This window comes from Phyllostomus hastatus, unplaced genomic scaffold (genome assembly GCF_019186645.2).
Source record: "Phyllostomus hastatus isolate PE091 unplaced genomic scaffold, TTU_PhHast_1.1 phas_scaffold_28, whole genome shotgun sequence".
NCBI lineage: Eukaryota > Metazoa > Chordata > Mammalia > Chiroptera > Phyllostomidae > Phyllostomus > Phyllostomus hastatus.
Genome location: NW_025334022.1, coordinates 10,178,277 through 10,202,771, shown reverse-complemented (window position 1 = coordinate 10,202,771; position 24,495 = coordinate 10,178,277). Strand labels below are relative to the sequence as shown.

General features: G+C 35.7%; 1 protein-coding gene across 1 annotated transcript in view; it reads left to right on the top strand.

The window, feature by feature from the left end:
* Positions 1 to 24,495, top strand: part of NRK (Nik related kinase) — a 188,481-nt gene that overhangs the window by 112,549 nt on the left and 51,437 nt on the right. The window contains 6 exon segments of the mRNA XM_045817461.1: positions 3,281 to 3,337; positions 4,837 to 4,908; positions 18,202 to 18,266; positions 18,861 to 19,996; positions 23,100 to 23,102; positions 24,349 to 24,458. Of these exon segments, the coding sequence (XP_045673417.1) occupies positions 3,281 to 3,337; positions 4,837 to 4,908; positions 18,202 to 18,266; positions 18,861 to 19,996; positions 23,100 to 23,102; positions 24,349 to 24,458 (1,443 nt within the window).

The following is a 24,495-nucleotide window of genomic DNA, read 5'->3' as shown; positions in this document are numbered from 1 at the left end:
TGTTAACTGGTAAGTTCTTCCAAACATTTAATGAAGAATAAATACTTATCCTTCTAAACTCTTCCAAAAAATTAAAGAGGAAGGAATGTTTTCAAAAATATCCTATATTGCCTCTAATATCCTGATACCAAAACCAGACAAAGATACTACAAAAAAATTACAGTCCAATATCTCTGGTGAACATAGATGCAATAATTCACAACAAAATATTAGCAAACTGAATTCAAGAAGCATACATGAAAATGATCTTCAACTGTATCAAGCAGGATTTAATTCATGGATATCAGGATGGTTCATTATCCACAAATCAGTCACCATGATTCACCACATTAACAAACAAATAATAAAAAGTATATAAATTTTGAATATCTCAATCAATGCAGAAAGCAGCATCTGATATCATATAACTTCCATATATGATGAAAACTCTCAACGAAGTGGGTATAGAGGGAACACCCCACAACATAACAAAGGCCATATATGACAAACCCACAGCTAACATTACACTCAATGGTGAGAAACTGAAAACTTTTCCTCTGAGATAAGGAAGAAGACCAGGACGCCCATTCTCATTACTTTTATTCAACGTCATATTAGAAATTCTAGCCTCAGCAATTAGAAAAGAAACAGAAATAAAAAACATCCAAACTGGAAAGGGAGAAGTAAAACTGTGGCTATTTTCAGATGACATGATAAAATATATAGAAAACCTCAAAGACTCCTTGGAAAACTATTAACAACCAGTAAAAAAGTTTAGTAAAGTTGCAGGATGCAAAGTGAATATACAGAAATCACTTGTGTCTTTTTAAATTGATACCAAACTCTCAGAAAGATAAATTAAGAAAACAGTTTTATTTACAATTACATGAAAATAATAAAGTACATAGCCTTGGCTGGTGTGGCTCAGTGGATTGAGCACTAGTATGTGAACCAAAGTGTTGCTGGTTTGATTTCCAGTCAGGGCACATGCCTCAGTTGCGGGCCAGGTCCCCAGTGTGAGGGCACATGAGAGGCAACCACAAATTGATGTTTCTCTCCCTCTCTTTCTCCCTCTTTTACCCTCTGTCTAAAATAAATCAATACTATCTTTTAAAAAATAATAAAGTACATAGAATTCAATTTAACCAAAGAGGTAAAAGATATATTCTGGTAACTCTAACACTTTGATGAAAGAAATTGAAGATTACACAAATAAATGGAATGATATACTATGCTTATGGATCAGAAGGATTAACATAATTAAAATGTTAATACCACTCAAAGCAATATACAGATTGAATGTAGTACTTATCAAAATAGCAGTGATACTTTTCACAGAACTAAAATAATTAATCATAAAATTTGTATGTAGCACAAAACACCCCAAATAGCCAAAGCAAACACGAGAAAAAAGAACAGAGCTGAAATGACCAATTAATCTACAATAAAATTCTACAATAAAATAGGCCAGAAAACACAATGGAGATAAAACAGTCTGTTCAAGAAATGGTGTTGGGAAAACTGGGCAGCTATATGCAAGAACAATTAAATAAACTACTTTCTTACCCCACATACAAAAATAAACTCAAAATGGGTTAAAGACCTAAATGTGAGACCTGATACCATAACATTCCTAGAAGAAAACACAGGTATTAAACTCTTTAACATCAGCCTTAGAAATACTTTTTGAATATGACTCCTCAGGCAAGTACAACAAAAGCCAAAATTATCAAATAAGACTACATGTAACTAAAAGTATTTTGCACAGCAAAGAAAAACATCAACAATGTGAAGTTGCAATCTACTGAATGAAAGAATATAGTTGCAAATTGTATATCCAATCAGGGGTTGATATTCAAAATATATAAAGAATATTTTTAAAAATGGCATTTAAAAAAACCCAAATAACACGATGGAAAAAAATGTGCAGGGTATCTGAATAGAGATTTGTTTTTCAAAGGAGACATACAGTTGGCCAATGGACACATGAAAAGATGCTCAACATCACTAATCTTTAGGTAAATGCAAATCAACATGGCAATGAGATATCACTTCATTGTCAAAATGGCTATTATCAAGACAACAAATAAGAAGTGATAGAATGTGGAAAGAAGAGAATTTGTGAACACTGTTGATGGGATTGTTAATTGGTGCAGCCACTACAGAAATAAGTTTGGTGGTTCCTCAAAAACTAAAGTCAAAATTAAGTAGAAGAAAGGAAATAATAAAGTAAACTCTTCAAAGTAAACTTCCATTGAACTTCTGGGTATTTATATGAAGAAAACAAACTAAGTAGAAAAGATACATATACCTCTATGTTTATGGCAGCATTATTTATAATATCCAAGATATGGATATGGAAGTAACCTAATATTCCATCGATAGATGAATGGATAAAGATGTGGCATATACATATATATGGACTTTTTGGCCAACCCCATATATATATATATATATATATATATATATATATATATATATATATATGGTTGTGTGTATGTATGTATATACCTACACACACACACACACAAACATAAATAAATAAATGTGTATATATATATAAAATAGTATATTACTCAGCCATGAGAAAGAATGGAATCTTACCATTTGTAACAACATGGATATCTGTTCTGTAAAGGGTATTATGCTAGTAAAATAAGTCCAACACAGAAAGACAATACTATATGATTTCACTTATATGTGGAATCTAATGAACCAAATACACCAGGGAACACAAGAGAAACAGGCTGATAGATACAGAGAACGAACTGATGGTTGGCAGTGTAGAGGGTGTTTGGAAGACTGGGTGAAAAAGATGAAGGAGATTAAGACATAAAAAATTCCAATTATAAAATAAATAAGTTATTGTGATGTAATGTACAATATAGAGAATGTAATTGGTAATATTATAATAAATTTGTGTGGTATCACATGGTGAATAAACTTATCATGGTGATCACTTCATAAAATATATAAATGAAAATTTGCTATGTTGTACACCTGAACTAATATTGATATAATATTAAATGTCAACAATGCTGTAATGAAAAGAAAAAAAGCAAGCCTATTTCACAAATTTGCATTATTTTTGTGTGAAATAGTTGGTATTTCTTTCAAATGTTCATAATTCAATATTTTTGTTTTGTATAAACTACCTTACATTTACTCTGTATATAATCTTTTATATTTCATGATAGGCTATAGTGTTTGACCTTATTTAATTTTAATATTTTTCACTTCACTGCTTGATTGCTTGATTATATAGCCACAATTTGATGTTTATCACTATAATGTGTTTCAGGGACTTCATGAAAAGACTGGTGTATTTACAGCTGTTAAGGTGATGAATGCTTGTAAGGTAATATTATATTCTGTTTGCATTTTATTCCCTTAATGGAATATGGTCTAAGGATAAATAGCTCAGAAAATATTGTCTTGTTCTTTAAGCATTAGTATGTATAATTATTATGTTTCTCTGGACTTAATATATTTATCATTTAATATTTTTCTACCCACTAGTATATTATCTTTATTATTGATTTATTATGCCTACCGATAAAATACTTTATTTTGGTATTCTATAGGAATGAAGGAATCATCTGCATATATATCTATTTCTAGTTGATTATTTGTTTCCAGGGATTGCAAAGAGGAATCTTCATGTGTTCCATCATATTCTTTTCCCTCTCCAACTATTCCTTTTGTGAGTTGATGCCATTAGATTTCCAATAACAGGTAAAAGGAAAGAACTTGTCACAGATAGGCATTTTTCTTGCATTTTCTGACAGATACACAAGAGAGACAGTTTAATTGGCACTGTTTCTGCAAACATTCATAAAGTTGTGTCAAGGTTTATAACATATCGTAATAGAATTTGGTAACCACTGATTTCCATCCTATTCTTCAGCATGAGTGCCTCACTTTCTCAGTATAATATTAGCATGAACATAGTAAAGGTCACAAACTTTTCACTTCATTATACTTTAAAGGAAAATTCTCAAATATTATGTTTGAAAAGATAAATATATTCACTGAATGGTTGTCAATACCATAAACTGTTGTTTTACAATTTGTGCACAGAGTGAATTGCTGAAACTATTTAAATAATTGCATGACTTGTTTTGCCAGTAAATGTCAAAAGTTGCAAACCAATGTGAGTTTCAAGGGATTTTGAAATTTTGTGTATTTATTTTGTCCTACAAATTATGACTTTCCAATAATCAGCCAAGTGCTATTTGGGTGTGACCCACTAAAATAATCATTTCCTTATATGAACTTGAGAAAACTTGACCCACTTTTAATTTACTTTTTAAATGCTCTAACTTTTGAAATATTTAAAAATCATATTCAACCCAGAAAGTCAATTACCTTGTTTCATAAGAGAAAATAACATTTTGTTAACATCAAATTGTAATTTTCTCATTAAAGTGAGAGTTAAATCTGTTTTTAAGAATTTGGTGCCAAGTTTCTGCATATGTAAGAATATAATTTTTAAAAAGATTTTATTTATTGATTTTTTGATAGGACAAGGGATGGAAAAAGAGAGGGAGAGAAATCAACGTGTAGTTGCCTCTCGTGTGCCCCCCACATTGGGGACCTGGCCCATAACCCAGACATGTACCCCAACCAGGAATCAAACTGGCAGCCCCTCGGTTCACAATCTGGTGCTCAATACAGTGAGCCACACCAGTCAGGGCAAGAATATAATTTTTAAATGAAAACTACTAGCAAAGATTGAGAGAGGAATAATATTATGTTATTTTTCCATTTAGTACTAAAGACAGCACAAATAATAAAGAATAAATCATTTTCAGAATGTACTTGTGACTCTAATTATATATTGCTCTTGGTTTGCAGACACCTTTACCTGAAGTAGGAAGACAAGTGAAAGTAAATAAATATCAGAAGTCTGTTGGATGGAGATACAGTGTGAGTAATGAAAATCCTCTTTAGCCTCCAAGTAGTCTTCCCTTTTCTTCTTTTTCTTCAAGAAGCTTCTGTTTTGTTTTATTTTTAAATTTATTTCATTGTATTTTTCATTACCATTTAGTCCCCTTATACTCCACTTCCCCCAGCAATCACCACTCTGTTGTCCATGTAAATGAACCTTGTTTCCTTTCTACTCAATCCCTCCACCCCCTAACCTCTCCTCACCTCCTTAGCTGTCATCCTGCTCTCTATCTATGAGTCTACCTCTATTTTGCTTCCTAGTTCAGGTTTTTTTTTTTTCATTATATTCCACATATGAGTGAAATGATATGGTATCTGTCTTTCTCTGACTGTTTTTTTTTTCACTTAGCATAATGTTCTCCAGGTCCATCCATACTGTCACAAAGGGTAAAATATACATTTTTTTTTACCACTGAGTAGTATTCCATTGTGTAAATGTCCCATAGTTGTTTTATCTACTCTTCTACTGATGGATACTTGGGCTACTTCCATATCTTGGTGATTGTAAATAATGTTGCAATGAACATAGGGGTGCTTATGTTCTTTAGAATTAGTGTGTTGAGGCCTTTTTGATATATTACCAGAAGTGGGATTACTGGGTCACAAGGAAGGTCCATTTTTAACTCTTTGAGGTATTTACATATTTCTTTCCACAGTGGCTGCACCAATCTGCTTTCCCACCAATAGTGTAAGAGGGTTCATTTTTCTTCACATCCTAATCAGCACTTATTTGTTAATTATTGATCATATCTATTCTGACCAGTGTGAGATGATATTTCATTTTGATTTTAATTTGCATTTCTCTGATGATTAGTGACACTGATCATCTTTTCATATGTCTATTAGCCATTTGTATGTCCTTTTTGGAGAAGTGTCTATACAAGTCTTTGCCCATTTTTTTATTGGGTTGTTTGTTTATTTGTTTGGTGTTGAGTTTTGTAAGTTCTGTATAACTTTCGTATATTAACTCCTTATCAAATGTATTGGCAAATATGTTCTCCCATTTTATGAGTTGTCTTTTATATTTTATTGATGTTTTCCTTTCCTGTGCAAATCTGTTTAGTTTTATGTAGTCTCTTGTATTTATTTTTTGTTTCTGTTGCTTAAGAAGATATATCTGATAAAATATTGCTTCTAGCCATGTCCTAGATTTTGCTGCCTATGTTTTCATTTTTCTTTAAGTTTTTTAATTGTTGTTAAAGTACAGTTGTCTGCATTTCCCCCCAACACTCACCTCCACCCCAGCCATCCCCACCTCCCACCCTTGATCCTAACCCCCTTTCATTTCTTCCATGTGTCCTTTATAGATATACTATGTTTTCTTCTAGTATTTTTATGTTTTCAGTTCTAATATTTAAGGCTTTGATCCATTTTGAATCTACTCTTGTGGGAAGTGTAAGAAGGTGGTCTAGTTTTATTTTTTGTGCACATATCTGTCCGCATTCTCTAACAGCATTTATTGAATAAACTCTCTTTAGCCAATTGTGTGTGTTTGCTTCCTCTGTTAAATATTAATTAATTATAAAGATGTGGGTTTATTTCTGGGCTCTCTATTTTGTTCCATTAATTGTACCATGAAGTTTTGATTATTATGGCTTTATAGTATAGTTTGATATTAAGTAGTGTGATTCCTCCAACTTTATTCTTCTTTCTCACTGTTGCTGTGTGGGGTCTTTTGTGGTTCTATATACATTTTTGAAATATTTGTTCTAGTATTGTGAAATACATAATTGAAATCCTGACAGGAATTGCATTGAATTCTTGTTATCCATGAACACAGTATGTGCTTCCATCCATTTATATCTTCTTCAATTTCTGTGTTTAGTGTCTTATAATTTTCTGAGTCCAGGTCTTGTACATCCTTGGTTTTGTTTATTCCTAGGTGCTTTATTCTTTCTGAAGCAATTGTAAATGGCATCAATTTCTCCATTTCCCTTTCTGTTAGTTCATTATTAGCATATAGAAATGTGACTGATTTCTGGATCACAAGGCCGATCCATGCTGCTTTGTATCCTGCTGCTTTGCTGAATTCATTTATTAGTTCTAGTAGTTTCTTGATGTAATCTTTGGGGTTCTCTATGCATAGTATCATGTCACCTGTGAATAAAGACAGTTTTACTACTTCTTTGTCAATTTGGATGTCTTTTATTTCTTCTTGTCTGATTGCTGTAGCTAGGATTTTCAGTACTATTTTGAATGAGAGGTGGAAGCGGACATTGCTGTCTTATTTCCAAGCTTAAGGGGAACATTTGTAGTTTTTGTCCATTGGGTACATTGCTGTCAGTGGGTTTGTCATATATGGCTTTTATTATGTTTAAGTATGCTCCTTCTAATCCCACTTTGCTGAGAGTTTTTCTCATAATTTCTCGTACTGTATATTATCAAATGATTTTTCTGCATCTATTTAGATGGTCATGTATTTTTTATCCTTCATTTTGTTTACATGGTGAATCACATTTATTGATTTGCAAATGATGTATCAACCTTCCCTTCCCAGATTAAATCACACTTGTTCATGCTGTATAATCTTTTTGATGCATTGCTATATTGTTTGCTAATATTTTGTTGAGGATTTTAGTGTTTATGTTCATTAGAGATATTGGTCTATAATTTTATTTCTTTTTAAAAGATTTTATTTATTTATTTTTCAGAGAGAGGGGAAAGGAAGGAGAAAGAGGGAGAGAAACATCAATGTGTGGTTGCCCCTTGTACTATCCCAATTGGGGACCTGGCCTGCAACAGAGGCATGTGCCCTGACTTGGAGTTGAACCAGTGACCTTTTGGGTCACAGGCCCGCACTCAATCCACTGAGCTACACCAGCTAGGGCTATAATTTTATTTCTTTGCAGCATCTGTATATGTTTTTTTTTTTTAATTAGGATAATGCTGATTTTGTGAAAGGCCAGAGTTTGGGAACATTCCCTTCTCTTGAATTTTTGAAGTAATTTGAGAAGGAGAGGTGTTAGTTCTTCTCATAAAGTTTGGTAATATTCACCTGTGAAGCCATCTGGTCCAGGGCTTTGTTTGTTGGGAGTTTGTTTTTTTAAAAAATAAAATAAACAATGAAACAAGAGGATATAACTATAGTAAACATTTACATACTCAACATAGCAGCACCTGAATATGTGAAGCAAAACTTGACTGACATAAAGGGAGAGATCAACAGAAATACAGTCATAGTCAAGGACTTTAACACCCCATTGACTTCAGTGAATAGATCTTGCAGACAGAAAATCAACAAGGAGACAGTTGTCTTAAATGATACACTAGATCAAATAGATTTAACTAATTTCTTCAAAGCACCACAAAGCAGCAAAATATACATACTTTTCAAGTTCACATGGAATGTTTTCTAGGATAGATACATGTTAGGACATGAAACAAGTCTTAACAAATTTAAGAAGATTGAAATCATACCAAGCATCTTCTCTGACCACAATGCTATGAAACTAGAAATCAATCATAAGAAGAACACCAAAAAACATGCAAAGTCATGGAAGCTAAGTAAAATGTTATTGAACAATGAATGAATGGGTCAACAACAAGCTCAAGGAAGAAATCAAAAGATACTTTGAAACAAATACAAATGAGGACACAACAATCCAAAATCTGTGGGACACTGGGAAAGCAATCCTAACAGGGAAATTCATAACATTAGAAGCCTCTCAGAAAAGAAAACTCTAATAAATAAGAAGGAAAAACTCTAGAAGGAAAAACTCTAATAAATAATGTAAATTTAACTTAAAGGAACATGAAAAAGAAAACAAACAAAGCCCAAAGTGAATGGAATAAGGAAGTAATAAAGATCAGAGTACAAATAAGCAAAATAGAGTCTAGAGAAACATTACAAACAATCAATGAATACAAGAGCTGGTTCTTTGAAAAGATGAACAAGATTGGCAAACCTTTAACCAGACTCATGAAGAAAAGAAGAGAAAGGGTCCAAGTAAATAAAATCATAAATGAAAGAGCAGAAGTAACATTTGACACCAAATAAATACAAAGAATTTTATGAAAATATTACCAATAACTATACACCAACAGACCAACAAGGACTTCCAAGATAGAGGAATAGGTAGACACACTGTGCCTCCTCACACAATCAAAAGAAGGACAATGACAAATTAAAAACAAACAACAACCAGAACTGACAGAAAATCGAATTGTATGAGAGTCGGACAACCAAGAAGTTAAAGAAGAAACATTCATCCAGACCAGTAGGAGGGGCAGAGGCTGGCAGCTGGATAGAGAGGACTCATAGTAAGGCAGTGGCTGGAGGACTGGGACTATCAAGGCAGTGGCTGGAAGACCCAGTGAGGAAGTAGCTGGCTGGCCAGGCAGTCCCACATTCACATACAGGTAAACTGGGAAGAACAACTGGGAAGCAAGATAGGCCACAGTGCGCAACCCAGGGTTCCAGCACAGTGAGATAAAGCCTCAAAGCTTATGACTGAAAACACCTGTGGAGGGTGAGGTGGCAGCATGAGAAACGCCAAGCCTTACAAGAGAGTTCATTGGAGAGACCCACAGGGTCTTAGAACATACACAAAACCATCCTCCCAGGAATCATCACCAGAAGGACCCAATTTGCTTGTGGGTAGCCAGGGAAGTGACTGCAAACAGGCAAAGAGTGGAGCAAGGGGAATTGTTCCCTCTCAGACCCCTCCCTCACATACAGCATCACAGAGCAGCAATGTAGATTACCCCACCCTGATGAACAGTTGAAGCTCCGCCCCTTACCACATAACAGGAATGCTAAGACAAAAAAAAATGGCCCAAATGAAAGAACAGATCAAAGCTTCAGAAAAAAAAATACAACTCAGCAATGAAGAGATAACCAACCTATCAGATGCACAGTTCAAAACACTGGTAATCAGGATGCTCACAGAATTGATTGAATATGGTCACAAATTAGAGGAGAAAATGAAGGCTATGCTAATTGAAATAAATCAAAATGTACAGGGAACCAATAGTGACAGAAGGAAACCAGAACTCAAATCAATGGTGTGGACCAGAAGGAAGAAAGAAACACTCAACTGGAACAGAATGAAGAAACAAGAATTCAAAAACATGAGGAGAGGTTTATGAACCTCCAGGACATCTTTAAACATTCCAACATCTGAATCATAGGGCTCCCTGAAGGAGAAGGGGAAGACCAAGAAATCAAAAACTTATTTGAACAAATAATGAAGAAAAACTTCTCCAGTCTGGCAAAGGAAATGGACTTTCAGGAAGTCCAGGAAGCTCAGAGCATCCCAAAGAAGTTGAACCCAAAGAGGAACATGTCAAGGCATATCATTAATTACGTTACCCAAGATTAAAGATAAGGAGAATATCTTGAAAGTGAAAAGGAGAGAGAAAAGGAGGCAGTTACCTACAAAGGAGTGCCCATAAGATTGTCAGCTGATTTCTCAAAAGAAACCTTGCAGTTAAGAAGGGGCTGGAAAGAAGTATTGGAAGTCATGGAAGGCAAGGATCTACATCCAAGATCTATCCAGCAAAGCTCTCATTTAGAATGGAAGGGCAGACAAAGTGCTTCCCAGATAAGATCAAGTTAAAGGAGTTCATTATCACCAAACTCTTAGTATATGAAATGTTAAAGGGGCTTATCTAAGAAAAAGAAGATAAAAATATGAACAGTAAAATGACAACAAACTCACAGTTATTAATAACCAAACCTAAACAAAAATAAACTAAGCAAACAACTAGAACAGGAGCAGAATCACAGAAATGGAGATGACATGGAAGTTTATCAACAGGGGAGTGGGAGGTGGAGAGAGCAGGGAAAGGTACAGAGAATAGGTATCATAAATGGTAAGTATAGAATAGGTGGAGGTTAAGAATAGTATAAGAAGTATAGAAACCAAAAACCTTATTTGTATGATCCATAGACATGAAGTAATGGGGGGAATGTGGGTGGGAGGGGGTGTGCAGGGTGGAGGGGAATAAAGGGGGGGGATCAGACAACTGTAATAGCATATTCAATAAAATATATTTTTAAAAAGTAACTATACAGCAACAAACTGAACAACATGGACAAAAGTGTTAAATACCTAGGAACATACAATCTTCCAAAACGAAATCAGGAAGAATCAGATAATCTGAATAGACAGAATACACCTTCCCTTAAGTTTTTAGCTTTAAACTAGTCCTTTTGTGTTTTATTATCTTTAGAAGGCCACCAATGAAATGTTTTGACTGGCTTTTCTCCCATTACGATTCTAAGAAACATTGCAATTGTATGTGAGCCATTAAGAACTATGCTTTTTTATTACAAGAAAAATAGTGGACAGAAAACCAACGGGCTACCCAGATTAGACATCTTCAGATATCTGGCACAGTACTTAAAAACATGAAGGGCTATGAAGATGCTTTCTACCTGGATCTTTTTAACTGCCTTACAAAGCAGTTTCTATGACTCCAATAATTTACTGCTTGTAGAATAAGATCAGACAAAGAAAAGTCTTGTTTAGTAGACATTGTTGATTTAGATGTTAGTGACCTATTGAAGAATTCTATGGGCCAAAATCAGAATCCTTCCTCTTATCTATACATGTTTTTCTTACTTTTTCCCCTGTAGTCAAGTATCTGGTATTCAAATATTTTCAGCATTGTGTCTTAATAAATATGCTCTTGAGCACATTAAAATAACCTTTCCTGTTAACACAGACACATGAACAAAACCTTTCTAGTTATATTAGGAAGGTAGATAAATAACTTCATGATTCATCTAGTAAGTAGTAGATTCCTGTTTTATGTATAATGTATCTCAAAACACAAATCATATTCAAACAAAAAAGATAGTACTGATTACTAAATGCTTTGGTAGATTAAGAAGAGGCAAAAGGTAAGGTATGAAAAATCTAATTGTTTGAACAATTCTGGTTTTAACAAACATTTTTGTCAATTAACACCTTTAAAGACCTTATCCCAAACCTCTCCAGTATTCTCTCCACAGGGAGAAATATTTTGATTATAGAATTGGGTGAAATTACAAAGAAAATTTGACATTCTTGAACTACCTTTTCTTGACAGAAACCAAGATTTTCTGTCCACTCTGGGATAAACTGTCCCTGAGCCAGTAAATGCTACAGCATCATCCTACTGGGATATGTAGGAGTTTTAAATAAGCCACTTGACCTGATGGGTATACAGTTTCTATGTGTTTCTCAAAAGTTCAACTTCTTGTTAACTTCTTGTGTAAAAGGTCAACTTCTTGTGTTTCTCAAAAGTTCAACTTCTAATTGAGAGTGGCAAACACACTAATACTTTTCAAACATATCTGATCTTGGTTAATTAGTTTTGAGGAAATTTACATGTATGTGGAAAACCCACTCTTAAAAGTTTTTCTTATTAGGAACTTTAAATTCTCTGATTACATATTTTAGAAAGAAAAATAACTGCCAGCTGGTCAGCCAGTTAACCTCTTTATGTTATCTTTAATACTTTGGGATATGAAGTTTTTGAGTTGTACACACATCCATCTCCTCCAGTCAGAGGATTATGGAAATAACAATAATGTAGAATTCAGAAACAAGTTTAAATATCAAGTCTACCATTAAATAACCAAGAACTACTTGAGAAAAAATGGTAGTACCTGTCTAAGCCTCAGATTCCTCATAGATCAAATAACGTGAGAATACAAGGTTTTTCCAGAAGGTATCCAGCCATGTACTAGGAAAGATAGAGATATTTATTGAAGATACAAGAAACATTGTACATAAAGCAATGGAACCTCAGTCCCTTTCAAAGTAGGCACCTTGGGACCTCACATAGTTCTCTCAATTGCCATTAGCTTCCCTGTCATATATCCCCGAATCTCACCAAAGGTCTGAAATCTCTTCCTTTCAAAGATGATTGTAAAAATTTTACTTTTTTATTTTGAGAGAGGGGAAGGGAAGGAGAGAGGGAGAGAAAAATCAACGTGTGGTTGCCTCTCACACAACCCCTACTGGGGACCTGGCTCACACCCCAGGCATGTGCCCTGACTGGGAATCAAACCAGCTACCCTTTGTTTTGCAGGACAGCACCTAGGCCACTGAGCCACACCAGCCAGGGCTCAAAGGTGATTTTAGTTTGGGGAAACACCAGAAGTCACAAGGTACCAAACTGGGCTGACTGTAGGGGTCTGAATCACCTGGATGATTTGATATTTAACCAAAAAGCTCTGCATGAGATGTGAAGTATGAGGAGATACACTGTTGTGATGAAGTTGCCAATCACAAGTTTACCATAGCTGCATCATCTGAATAGATTCTGAGAAGGAATGTTCAAGCTTAAGGCAAAATTTGAGGCACATTATTCTACTTGGCCAGTCATTTTGAGTGTGACAGCCACACAGTACACACACTCATTCAACAGCGTCTACCACCCCCACTGAATAGTACAGTGAAGTTGTCATTGATCACACATGTCCATTCCAGTTCACTCTCCTTGGCTGCCAGGTTACATCATGTCAGGTAAACTATTCTTATTATATTAACAATGGCATTACTTTTTCTGGACAGACTTTGTTTATGGCCTACCTGTATACACAGTTTTACTACCTGTAAAAATTAGTGAGAATGTAATTACATAGCTACCTATGGGATTTCTAACTGAGATAAGAAAGGAAGCTTCTTAATATCAAACTGTAACAGGGTGCAGCCAAGAGGGGAGCCCCAAATAGGGATTTGTAATGGGATCCAGAAGAGCTTGGAGATAATTGGCTCCACACCACAGAGTACACCTGCCCAGAATGCTGGCAGCTGTAGCCAATTGTGGGAGGAGCCGGAAATGGGGCTGCAAAAGAAGATTGGTGCTGGGATTTAAACCCAGCGAGGCAACCATTTGGCGTCTCTATTTGGGATCAGACATCTCTATTTTGGGACCATGTCTCTCTTTTTGGGACCGCGTCTCTCTTTTTGGGGACCGGGTTTCTCTTTTGGGGACCATGCATCTGTTTAGGACTACGTGGCTTTGGTGTCTTGGTTGGGACCATAAGGCTTGGGTGAGAGTCAGGACCATGAGGCTTTGGAAATGTTCCCTTTTGCCACGTGTTGGGTGCTGGGAGGACTGTGCATTTGTGGGGAACTTTAGTTTGTGTTATTTCAAATAAATAATAAATTCCTTTCCTTTTCACTGATCTCTGGTATTAAGAGACATCTTTCCTCTGGCGGCAGACATAACGAATCTGGGGGGTTCCTTTCGGGTAATAGTATATTGCCTTTGAGCACCCCCCCCTTGTTGCTCTGTAACAAAACTACCAAAACATCAGAGGACTCAGTCTGGCCCTTGTTTCTCCTTAACCTGTTCTTTGTGTACTTATCTGCACACAATAATATCATTCCTATTAAGGCAACCTTGTTGCCTTACTAGGAACTGAGAGTGCCCATGCACATAGAGAATTGCTGCTTCCTGCGGTTTATTTTTATGTGATAGCAGATGCTGTTTCCATTTCAAAGGAGAGCCACAACATAAGGGAAGCAGGAAGTTTGAGGGTCTTACATGGCAAAAATGAAAGCCACAGGATTGAATTTTAGCTTTGTAGAAAACAGGTAGAAGGAATTAGAACATAACTTACTAGGGGATGGGATGAGACTAAAACCTGAATTTCTTTATGATTCTCATGCTCTAAGTTGATTGCTTTATTCATTCATACCTTTGTCATACAATTAATGCAAAGAGAAAACTGCTATTAGGGCTTCCAGCTCTAGAAATCTGGTTCCACCACATCCCTCTAAAGACAAATAGGTGTCTACATTCATTCCCTAGTAGTTGAATGTTTGTTGGTAAATCCACTAGAAAATCCTAGGGAAATGCTAAAGAATGTTCTGTAGCTGCCAGCTATTTCTCCAAGATGTCAAACTTTTTTCTCTTTACAAAATGTGTTATGAATACTTGGGTACACTAAAAAACCTAGTTTTTGCCTTATATTTATTCATAACTTTTAAAACTCCAGCCACAGTTATACTAAATGTAAAAAGGGTTGCAAAGGGTTCATCTATACTGTTGCAAATAGTAGTCATTGCCCATCTTAGAGAATAAGTTAAGGAAGAAAAACAACTGACTAAATATATTCAGTCCCCTGTTCATTTCAGAAAAAAAAAGATAAAATGTTATTTTCCTCTAACTCCACTAGTCAACGTAATTGAAGGAACTTCTGTGGAGAACTAAAGATAGAGGTTACCCATTAATTGCTTTTCATGCAAATTTGCACTTTTTTAATTCATTGATGCAACAAAAATGTGGTATCTTTTCCCACTGGATTTAAGAACAGGAGATTAACTGAATCTTTCATTTAAAAGTTTTCTTTATTTTACATACCATTAATGCATTTTACATAGTAAAATCAGATTATTCCTGAAGATGTTATACAAATTGAAATTTTATGCAAATAGTAAGAAAGCTTTTAAAATTACCATCAAATGAAAGTTAGAGATAATAAAGATTCAAAAGACCCTGGTGGCGATCCATTTGTCAAGTTCAGGATCACTTCCTGAGTCATTTCATATCAGCCTCAACTTTTACAAAAATCTTCATTGTATTTTTTCTATTATTCTTTAGTCTCCTTGTACTCCCTGCCTCCCGTAATCACCACACTGTTGGGTGACGTGGACTCTGGCCCACAGTGTCTGCAGCGTTATGGCTGAGACTAGACAAATTCACGTGGACTACCAAGTCCTGTGGAGGAAAAGGGATGGCATGGCCACTCTCTCAAGGGGAGAGCACTACAAAAAGCCTTGGCCACACTCTCAAGAGGAGAGTGCATTGACCTTTTCCTTGACAAGCTTTTATTATTGGTTTTAATTTGCATAGGAATACAGGGCATATATGGAAAGCTCATCAATCATTGTCAGGCAGTAATGATCAAATAGATAACATTCAAAGAACTCTGAGGGCCTAGTTTGAATCAAGGTCAAATAGTTAAAGGGCCATAAAACTTTGAGAAACAAACTCATTTTATGCTTGGACACTTATCATTTAAATTGAGGGTATTAGCAAAGCAGGTTTTACAGGATTTTATGCATTCATTCTTAGGCCTGATTGCCCCGGGGAACCCGCCCTTTCCAGGACAGGGCCACACCCACCTCCAGCATTGTTTCAGGCTTAGATTGAGCAGGGGAAGTAAGGCAGCCAAGAGATTAGGAGACTTCTTGCAGACAGAATGAGGACTCAGGCTATGTCAAAGTGAAGGGGCAAGGGTCCATCACCCCCTTTCTTTATAGCCACCCAAGTCCTTCCCTGAGGGCCCCTTTGTGACCTTGTCTGTCTTAGGTCATCCCTCCCTGGAGGAATCTTACCCATCATTGTCTAACCAGTCATCTGATCGGGGCCAAACAGGGTGAAGTAAAAGGGGGCAGAAGTGGCACACCTGCCAGGGAGATAAGCTTTGTCTCCTTAGTTGCTTATGGTCCCAAGGTCTCTCACTCAGCCTTAGCCATGTGGGTGGGGGGTGGGCAGCGGTTACAGCTTCTGAAACCAAGCACAGTGGTTCCCAACACTCATGTTTTTCAGGAAAACATATTTTGTTTAGTAGAATTAGATTGAAAGTAAAAATTCTGAGGCCCTTAGTACTTACTTTTTCTAGTAATGTGCCATGTGCACTTAATTTATTATCTTTGGCCAGTTACAGCTGGCAAAGGTTCACATTTACAAAGACCTCAAAAGCTTCAGGAAGAATGTTATGATGTACTAATTTTATTTTTAAAAAACTTGGGGTGGGGGACTGGCTGAAAGATGGCAAAGGAATTGACCAAACAAATTTATGCATGGCCCATGGACACAGGCAATGATATGGGGATTGACTGAAGAAGAAGAGAGGGTGCGGCTGGGTGGAGGTGGGAAAGGGGAAAAAAGCAGGCACAACTGTAATAGCAGAAACAATTTTAAAAAACTCCTAACTAAATAAATAAAGTAAACAGAAATATAAAATCTATATCTTACTGTTCTTTTTTGTGACATTTGAATTAACTCCAATGAGATAAATGGCTTTGCAATTAACTGCTTATTTATTTTTAATCATTTTATTGCTATTCTATTACAATTGCCATAATTTTCCCCCTTTGCCCTCCTCTGCCCATCTCACTGGCCACTCTCACAGTTTATTGACTTTTAACTTTTAAGTCCGTACACCATACAGAGTTTGTTTTATATACTAATCTCCAGCTGCAGGATGTAACTAAAGGAACTAATTCATACGAATAAAAGTAAGCTCATATATGTTAATGCCAAAAATGGCAGGATGTATTTTCATCAAATCTAGAAGAAACTATTTAGTAAGTTTTACCTTATAGGGTGTATGGTATATTCCACATTTAATTTGGGGCACCATAGACAAAGTTGAGAGTGGGAATAGGGTGGAAAAGGGAGAACTCAAATATAGCAGACATTCTCAGATCAGCTACAGGATTGGCTACAGTGGAATGTGTTCCATCTGCATGACTATACATATCATTTTTTTTTGAGTGAGAACCAGCATAAATTAATTTATTTAGTCATGATGGAGAATTCACTGGATGGGCATCACAAAAGCCGGACAGTCTCAAACAGGTATAGAAAGACCTCATATATACTTATTTGCTAACTTCCAGAGTTCTAAGTTTTCTTGATTGTTACCTACAGGAAAAGTCAAATTCATATGAAGATTACATGGAAGATGCAAATATAGTTGCCCTAAACACTTCAATATAGGATTTTTTAAATTTTTTTTTGTTTGTGTCTATATTTCAGTAGAGCTCAGCTGATGAGAAAAAAGCTGAACTTTTCTGTGCATTAAGTGTGAAACCCACAATTTAGATTTTTAAACTTCTCATTGAAAGGACCAAATATCCTTATCCTGATTTTCAAAATTCCTCTTTACTTGAACAACAATAAAAAAGTCCTTAATGCTGACAAAAAATAATAAATAAAAGAATCAAAGATATATGTAACTCCAACTATAAAATCTCACATCTGAAGTACATACTGATAGCATGCTTACCAACCATCTAGAGTTTTTCTTGTCCCTTTCTCCTTGTGCCTTTCTCAATCCTTTCTCTTTAGAATTGTAGCAATCAGATTAAGTTTTCTTTCTTATGATCAGAGAAATTAGTCTGTATGGAATAGCTGAACTGTGCTGCAACAGTGAACCTAAGAACTTGAATATTGTCTATATCACCAATCAGGTGTGATTTGAAGGGTTACCTCCTTGTTCTTTTAAATTCCCTCAACATCCTGGGCAATAAAGAGTGAAAACTGGATAAACTGGATTACATCAATCTCTGCTAATTGTTATGCATTTTTTTTTCATAAAAACGAATACCTCTGATCTTTGAAAGAGAAGCTATTAAGGAGCAGTACACCATGAGAAGATTCAGGTGTGTTGGGCAAATTACATATAGAATTTTTTGTTAACAATTTGCTGTAAGAGAGTTAATTTCTATTCTGTTGCATTTGAATCAGAATAATTTAATCTTTTTTCCTACAACAATAACAGATCTCTATTTTCAAGAGATATTTGAGAGGAAATGTTGAAGAAAAATTTTGACTACTATCAAAAGATTCTTTAATTTCTCCAATAGAATGACCAACTAGATTATCAGACTATTAATATTGAGTATATTAGTAATACAAATAATATTTTAGACATTATAATAATGATTCAAGAAATATTTATTAAAATATCTTTAGTGCAAAAAATACTCATTTTTAAAAGATTTTATTTATTTAATTTTTAGAGAGGGAAGGGAGGGAGAAAGAGAGAGAAACATCAATGTGCGGTTGCTGGGGGTCATGGCCTGCAACCAGGCATGTACTCTGACTGGGAATCGAACCTGCGACACTTTGGTTCGCAGCCCGCACTCAATCCACTGAGCTACGCCAGCCAAGGGCTAGAAAATACTCATTTTTTAAAATAAAAGCATTTCCCCCGAATTCTAATATATAGCAAACATTTGAATATTTATTTCTAGAGGACCTAGTTGTACTCATGAGCTTCTGAGACTCCCAAGCAGCAATAGATGCAGACCACTTAGAGCACTGCATGGAGAGCCCTCTCAGCCAATGTGGTTACCTGATCAAGAAGAGCCATGGGTCCAAGCACTAGAGCATCTACAGGGAGCAACCATGATGTTCAAGCCACTACAGGGTCAGGACAATGTACTTAGGTCCCTGGAGGGGCAAGCCCAGGCAAATCAGTAACTACAAGGGGCAGCTCAATTGTTCATGCCACTACAAGCTAAGGTTAAGGCTAAACCATCTAGGCCCCTACAGAGGAAGATTAAAGCACCTCCACGACTACAGAGGGCAGCCTGGATGTTCATGCCACTACATGCTCAGGTTAAAGCATCTAGGCCTCTACAGCTACAGGTCCAGGTACCCAAAGAACAGCAAGGTCAGGTCCAGCCTCAAGCACTAGAAGAACCCCAGGATCTGGACCAGGTACCAGAGGGATTTCAAAGGGAAGATCAGCTACATGAACAACAACAAAGGAAAGGCCAAACCCATGAACAACAGCAGGGGCAGAACCAGGTGCCCAAACATCCAGCAGTACAGGAACAGGCCACTGAGCCCACACAGGCAAAGACTGAAGCAGAGGAACCAGACTCATTACAAGTATATGCCCAGCTACTGTTGCCTCTACTGTCACAGAACCACCACGTGCTGTTGCAACTACATTTGGATACTTGGGTTCTCATTCCATTAGAGGGGCAAACCAAAGAGTCACTTCCAGCACAGGTGTGGGCACTAGAACCCCCACAGGCATTTGGCTCAGTTCAAGTACTGATAGAGGGACTATCAAGAAACTTATTTCAAGCACCAAACTCACATAACCCCAAGCCACTTGGTCCACTGCAAACACTGTTGGAAAATCTGTCATCAAACATGTTTTACTCTCAACCAGAACAGGCACAAAATAAAAAATCAAAGGTTTCTAGTCTAAGGAAGGCATTGGCAAAAAGACTATCACCAAAGAGGTTCTTGGCAAAATTATCACAGAGACCTGCAGAGTTTGAGCTCTCATATTTAGAAGCCTACAGGCAAAGGTGCCAACACAAATGGGAGGATATCTTTAATCAACATGAGGAAGAACTGAGACAAGTTGCAAGTGTAAGAGTTGTTGATATTTTTACTGAGTAAAATATGCAGAGAAAATATGTTTTACCTCTGTAAAATCAAATGAAAAAAATGTTCTTTGTGTCCCAGAGAAGATTAGCTAAATAAATCCTGAAATTTCCAGATAATTGTGATTTAATTTAAGAAAGAAAAATGTGGTTGAATGATCCAGCTAATTACTTAGTATCTCTTTTGAGACATAACTATAATTATTAGTTTTCTACCTATTATTGTTATTATTATTCCCTTAACAAATAAAGGGATCTCATATACATATTTAAAATTACTAGTTGGATCTTTAAAATTTACTTTAAAAGGTCAAACTTTACAATATCTATGTAATTTTATCAACCTATGTCACTCAAGTAAATTCGATTATTTTTTAAAAACGTTCCAACTTATTAAAAATAACTACAAAAACAAATTTAACTGTATTCCTCTAAGTTAGTTTATTTGCTCTTTCTTTCCATAGAATGCTGAACTGTACCATTTAAGTGAACTGCACTAATTTATGTGCTTCAGGGCGTATAAGTCAAACTTAAAATGAGAAGGAAAACCAGTTTCCAAAACATTTTGTATATAGTTATCTTGTGTATGTCTTGTCTCACTGATTTTCCAAACATTTTATACAATTAATAACTAAAGTGGCTGCATAGAACATGCCACATTATAAATTTATCTTTGGACTCTTTCAAAATATGTGATGCAATATATTAATCTTTTTATCTTATTTTGGAATAGTCAATAAAACTTTGTTCCTTCAAAATTCTCTAATATAAGAAGATATAATTTGGACAGAGTGGAAGAATTCAATGTGGCAAATTTGATCTGATAACAAAGGATTTGTGGGCTTCATAAGCTAATTAATGAGGTCAAGAAAATTAGGAGAGCATTTGTTTTCTAATAGTATAAAGTATTCATTTACATAAAAGGAATCATTGTGATGATCTTGAATTAAACCCTAGTATCAACATCCATTTGTCTAATAATAATTAATGTAGTAATCAAAAATGAACCTTGTCTGAAAGTCTGGATATGGGAGTCTTTTGGTTTGTGTCTACTGAGCCAATAAAAAAAATGTTACTTCCCTGATATTATTTAATGTGAAAAAATTTAAAAGCAAGAGAAGAAAAGCCCAAAAACGGAAATGGGTGTCTGATTTTCCAAAGATGTGAGATAGGGAGGAAATGAAACCAGATAAAGACAAGGAAATATGAGTCTAGATTGGTGATATTAGCCTGAAGTAATAACTATTCTCAATGAGCTGTAGTAACGAGTGGATCTAATGGATTTTGCATTTGTGAAAAGACTTTGGGGCATTCCTGCAGAACTCTCAGTAGTATGCACATATTTATTGTCATTTGATATTTTTTAAATCTTTTTTTAAACTTTTAAAAAGATTTTATTTATTTATTTTTAGAGAGGTAAGGGAAGGAGAAAGAGAGAGAGAGAGAGAGAAACATCAATGTGCAGTTGCTGGGGGCCTTGGCCTGCAACCCAAACATGTGCCCTGACTGGGAATCGAACCTGTGATGCTTTGGTTCCCAGCCCATGCTCAATCCACTGAGTTACGCCAGCCAGGGGTCATTTGATATTTTAAACATATATGTGAGAAGCCACTCTAAAATGAAATAAAAAGTTAGTAAGTAAAGGAAAAGTAAATTATTGATACTATAGTCAAAGTCATAAGTCTTTTGAAATACATGAAAAGTTATTAGCCCACAGAGATATATGTGAGTGCCTCAACTCACCAGAAGCAAAGAAAACACATTTCTATTACTTTCTTTAAGTAGAAGAAATAATATTGACTGCCTTAAATGGGAAACAAACTGGGGGAAAAACATTTTTTATTGTTCAATTACAATTGTCTGCATTTTCCCCACATTACTCTCCCCTGCCCTACCCACCCACCATTTCCACTTCCAGTCCCCTCCCCCATTGACTTTGTCCATGGGTCCTTTACATATGTTCCTTGACTTGACCCTTCCCCTTCTTTTCCCTGTTATACTACTTGCCCCTCCCATTTGATCACTGTCAGTTTGTACTTTATTTCCATGTCTCTGGTTATATTATACTCACTTGCTGTTTTGTTGATTAGGTTCCACTTTTAGGTGAGATCATATGGTATTTATCTTTCACCTCCTGCCTTATTTCACTTAGGATAATGCTTATTCATGCTGTAGCAAAGAGTAGGAGCTCCTTTCTTTCTGCTGCATAGCATTCCATTGTGTAACTGTACCACAGTTTTTTGATTCATTCATTTACTGATGGGCATTTAGATTGTTTCCAACACTTGGCTCTTATAAATTGTGCTATGAACATTAGAGTGAGTAGTTTCTTTTGGATTGGTGTTTCAGGGTTCTTAGGATTTAATCCTAGCAATAGAATTGCTGGTTCAAAAGGCAATTCCATTTTTAGTTTTTTGAGGAAATTCCATACTGTTTTCCATAGTGGCTGCACCAAATGGCATTCCCAGCAACATTGTATTAAGGTTCCCTTTTCCCTACTATCTCCAGCACTTGTTTTTTGTTGATTTGTTTATAATGGCCATTCTGACTGGTGTGAAGTGGTATCTCATTATGGTTTTAACTTCCATCCCTTTCATGGCTAGTAAATGCTGATCATTTTTTCATATCTCTTTGTGCGCTCTGCATGTCCTCCTTGGATAAGTGTCTGTTCAGGTCCTTTGCCTATTTCTTAATTGGGTTGTTTGTCTTCCTGATGTGGAGTAATATGATTTCTTGATATATTTTGGAGATCAAACCCTTGTCTGAGGTAGCATTTGCAAATATATTTTCTCATATGGTTGGTTCCCTTTTCATTTTGCTTATGTTTCTTTAGCCATGCAGAAGAAACCTTTTACTTTGATGTAGTCTCATTTGTTTATTCTTTCTTTTATATATCTTGCTCTAGGTGAAATATCAGTGAAAATATTGGTGGGTGGAATATCTGAAATTTTCATGAAACTTTTGAAATCTCTCCCAGGGATCAATTAGGGAGACATTTTTACACTGCTGTGTTTCAGGTCTTCCATTGCAAAAGAGGACAAACTTTGTCTGCAGTTATAACTCTTGTTATAATGCATACTTAACAAGATAGTTTGGTGTTATAAGTTAAGGTTTAGATGAGATATTCTATTTTTACATTTTGGGGGTTGACATTGGTTAATAAGATACAGGCTTTATGTGTACATTTCTTTTATTTTTTTGTTTTTCAGTTACAGTTGTTCCCATTTCTCCCATTGCTCTCCCCTGCCCTGCCCATCCCTCTCTCCCACATTCAATCTTCCACCTGTTGTCTTTGTCCATGGGGCCTTTATACATGTTCCTTGACTTGACCCTTCCCCTTTTCTCCTCCACTATCCCCCACCCACCTCCCTTCTGGTCATCAGTAAATGGTGGATGAAAAAACTATGGTACATTTACACAATGGAATACTATGCAGCAGAAAGAAAGAAGGAGCTCCTACCCTTTGTGAGAGCATGGATGGAACTGGAGAGCATTATGCTAAGTGAAATAAGGCAGGAGGTGAAAGATACATACCATATGATCTCACCTATAAGTTAACCTAATCAATAAAACAAATAGAACCAGAGACATGAAAATAAAGAACAATCTGACAGCCATGTTTACATTTCTATGATACAAGATCTGTGTTCTGCATCGTGTGCCCACCACCTATAGTCAACCCATCTTTTGTCACCATATGTTTGACCTTCTTTACCCCTTATTATCCCTATGCCTTCCCCTCTGGTAACAATCATGCTGCTGTTTGTGTCTGTGAGTTTCTGGTTTATATCCCACATATGAGTGAAATCATATGATTCTTAACTTTTCCTGACTGACTTATTTCATTTAGCATAATATTCTCAAGAACCATCCATGTTGTCACAAATGGCAGTATTTTCTCTTTTCTTATGATTGAGTAGTATTCCATAGTATATATGTACTACATCTTCCTTATCCAGTCTTCTGTCATATGACACTTCGGTTGCCCCCATGTCTTGGCCATTGTGAATAATGCCGCAGGGAATATAGTGGTGCATATATCTTTGCAAATCCAGAGATTCTTAATCTGGCTGTAATAGTTGAGCTGTAAGTGGTCAATGATTCTTCTGAAAATATGTGCAGACATGTATGTCTATATACAGTTTAATGGAAAATCTGTAGCACTCCTCAGGTTCTGAAAGAGATCCAGAGTAAAAACTATTGAAAAGTACTGCTCTAAATCAATTTTAATACTTAAAAATTATTCATTTATATCATGCATCAGCATGATGGGGTTGCTCCTATCATTTGCATTTTAACAACAATTAAGATATTTATTCTCATTTTGTTTCAAAAGGCAAAGAAAATGAATCATCAGAAAATGATGAAGTATTTAATTTGATTCAGTCTGAACTCCAAATAGAACCATTTGTCCAACCATATCTCCCAAATCCTAAAGGAAATGAGGTAACTTTCTTAAAATTAGTTTTGGTGACATTAATAA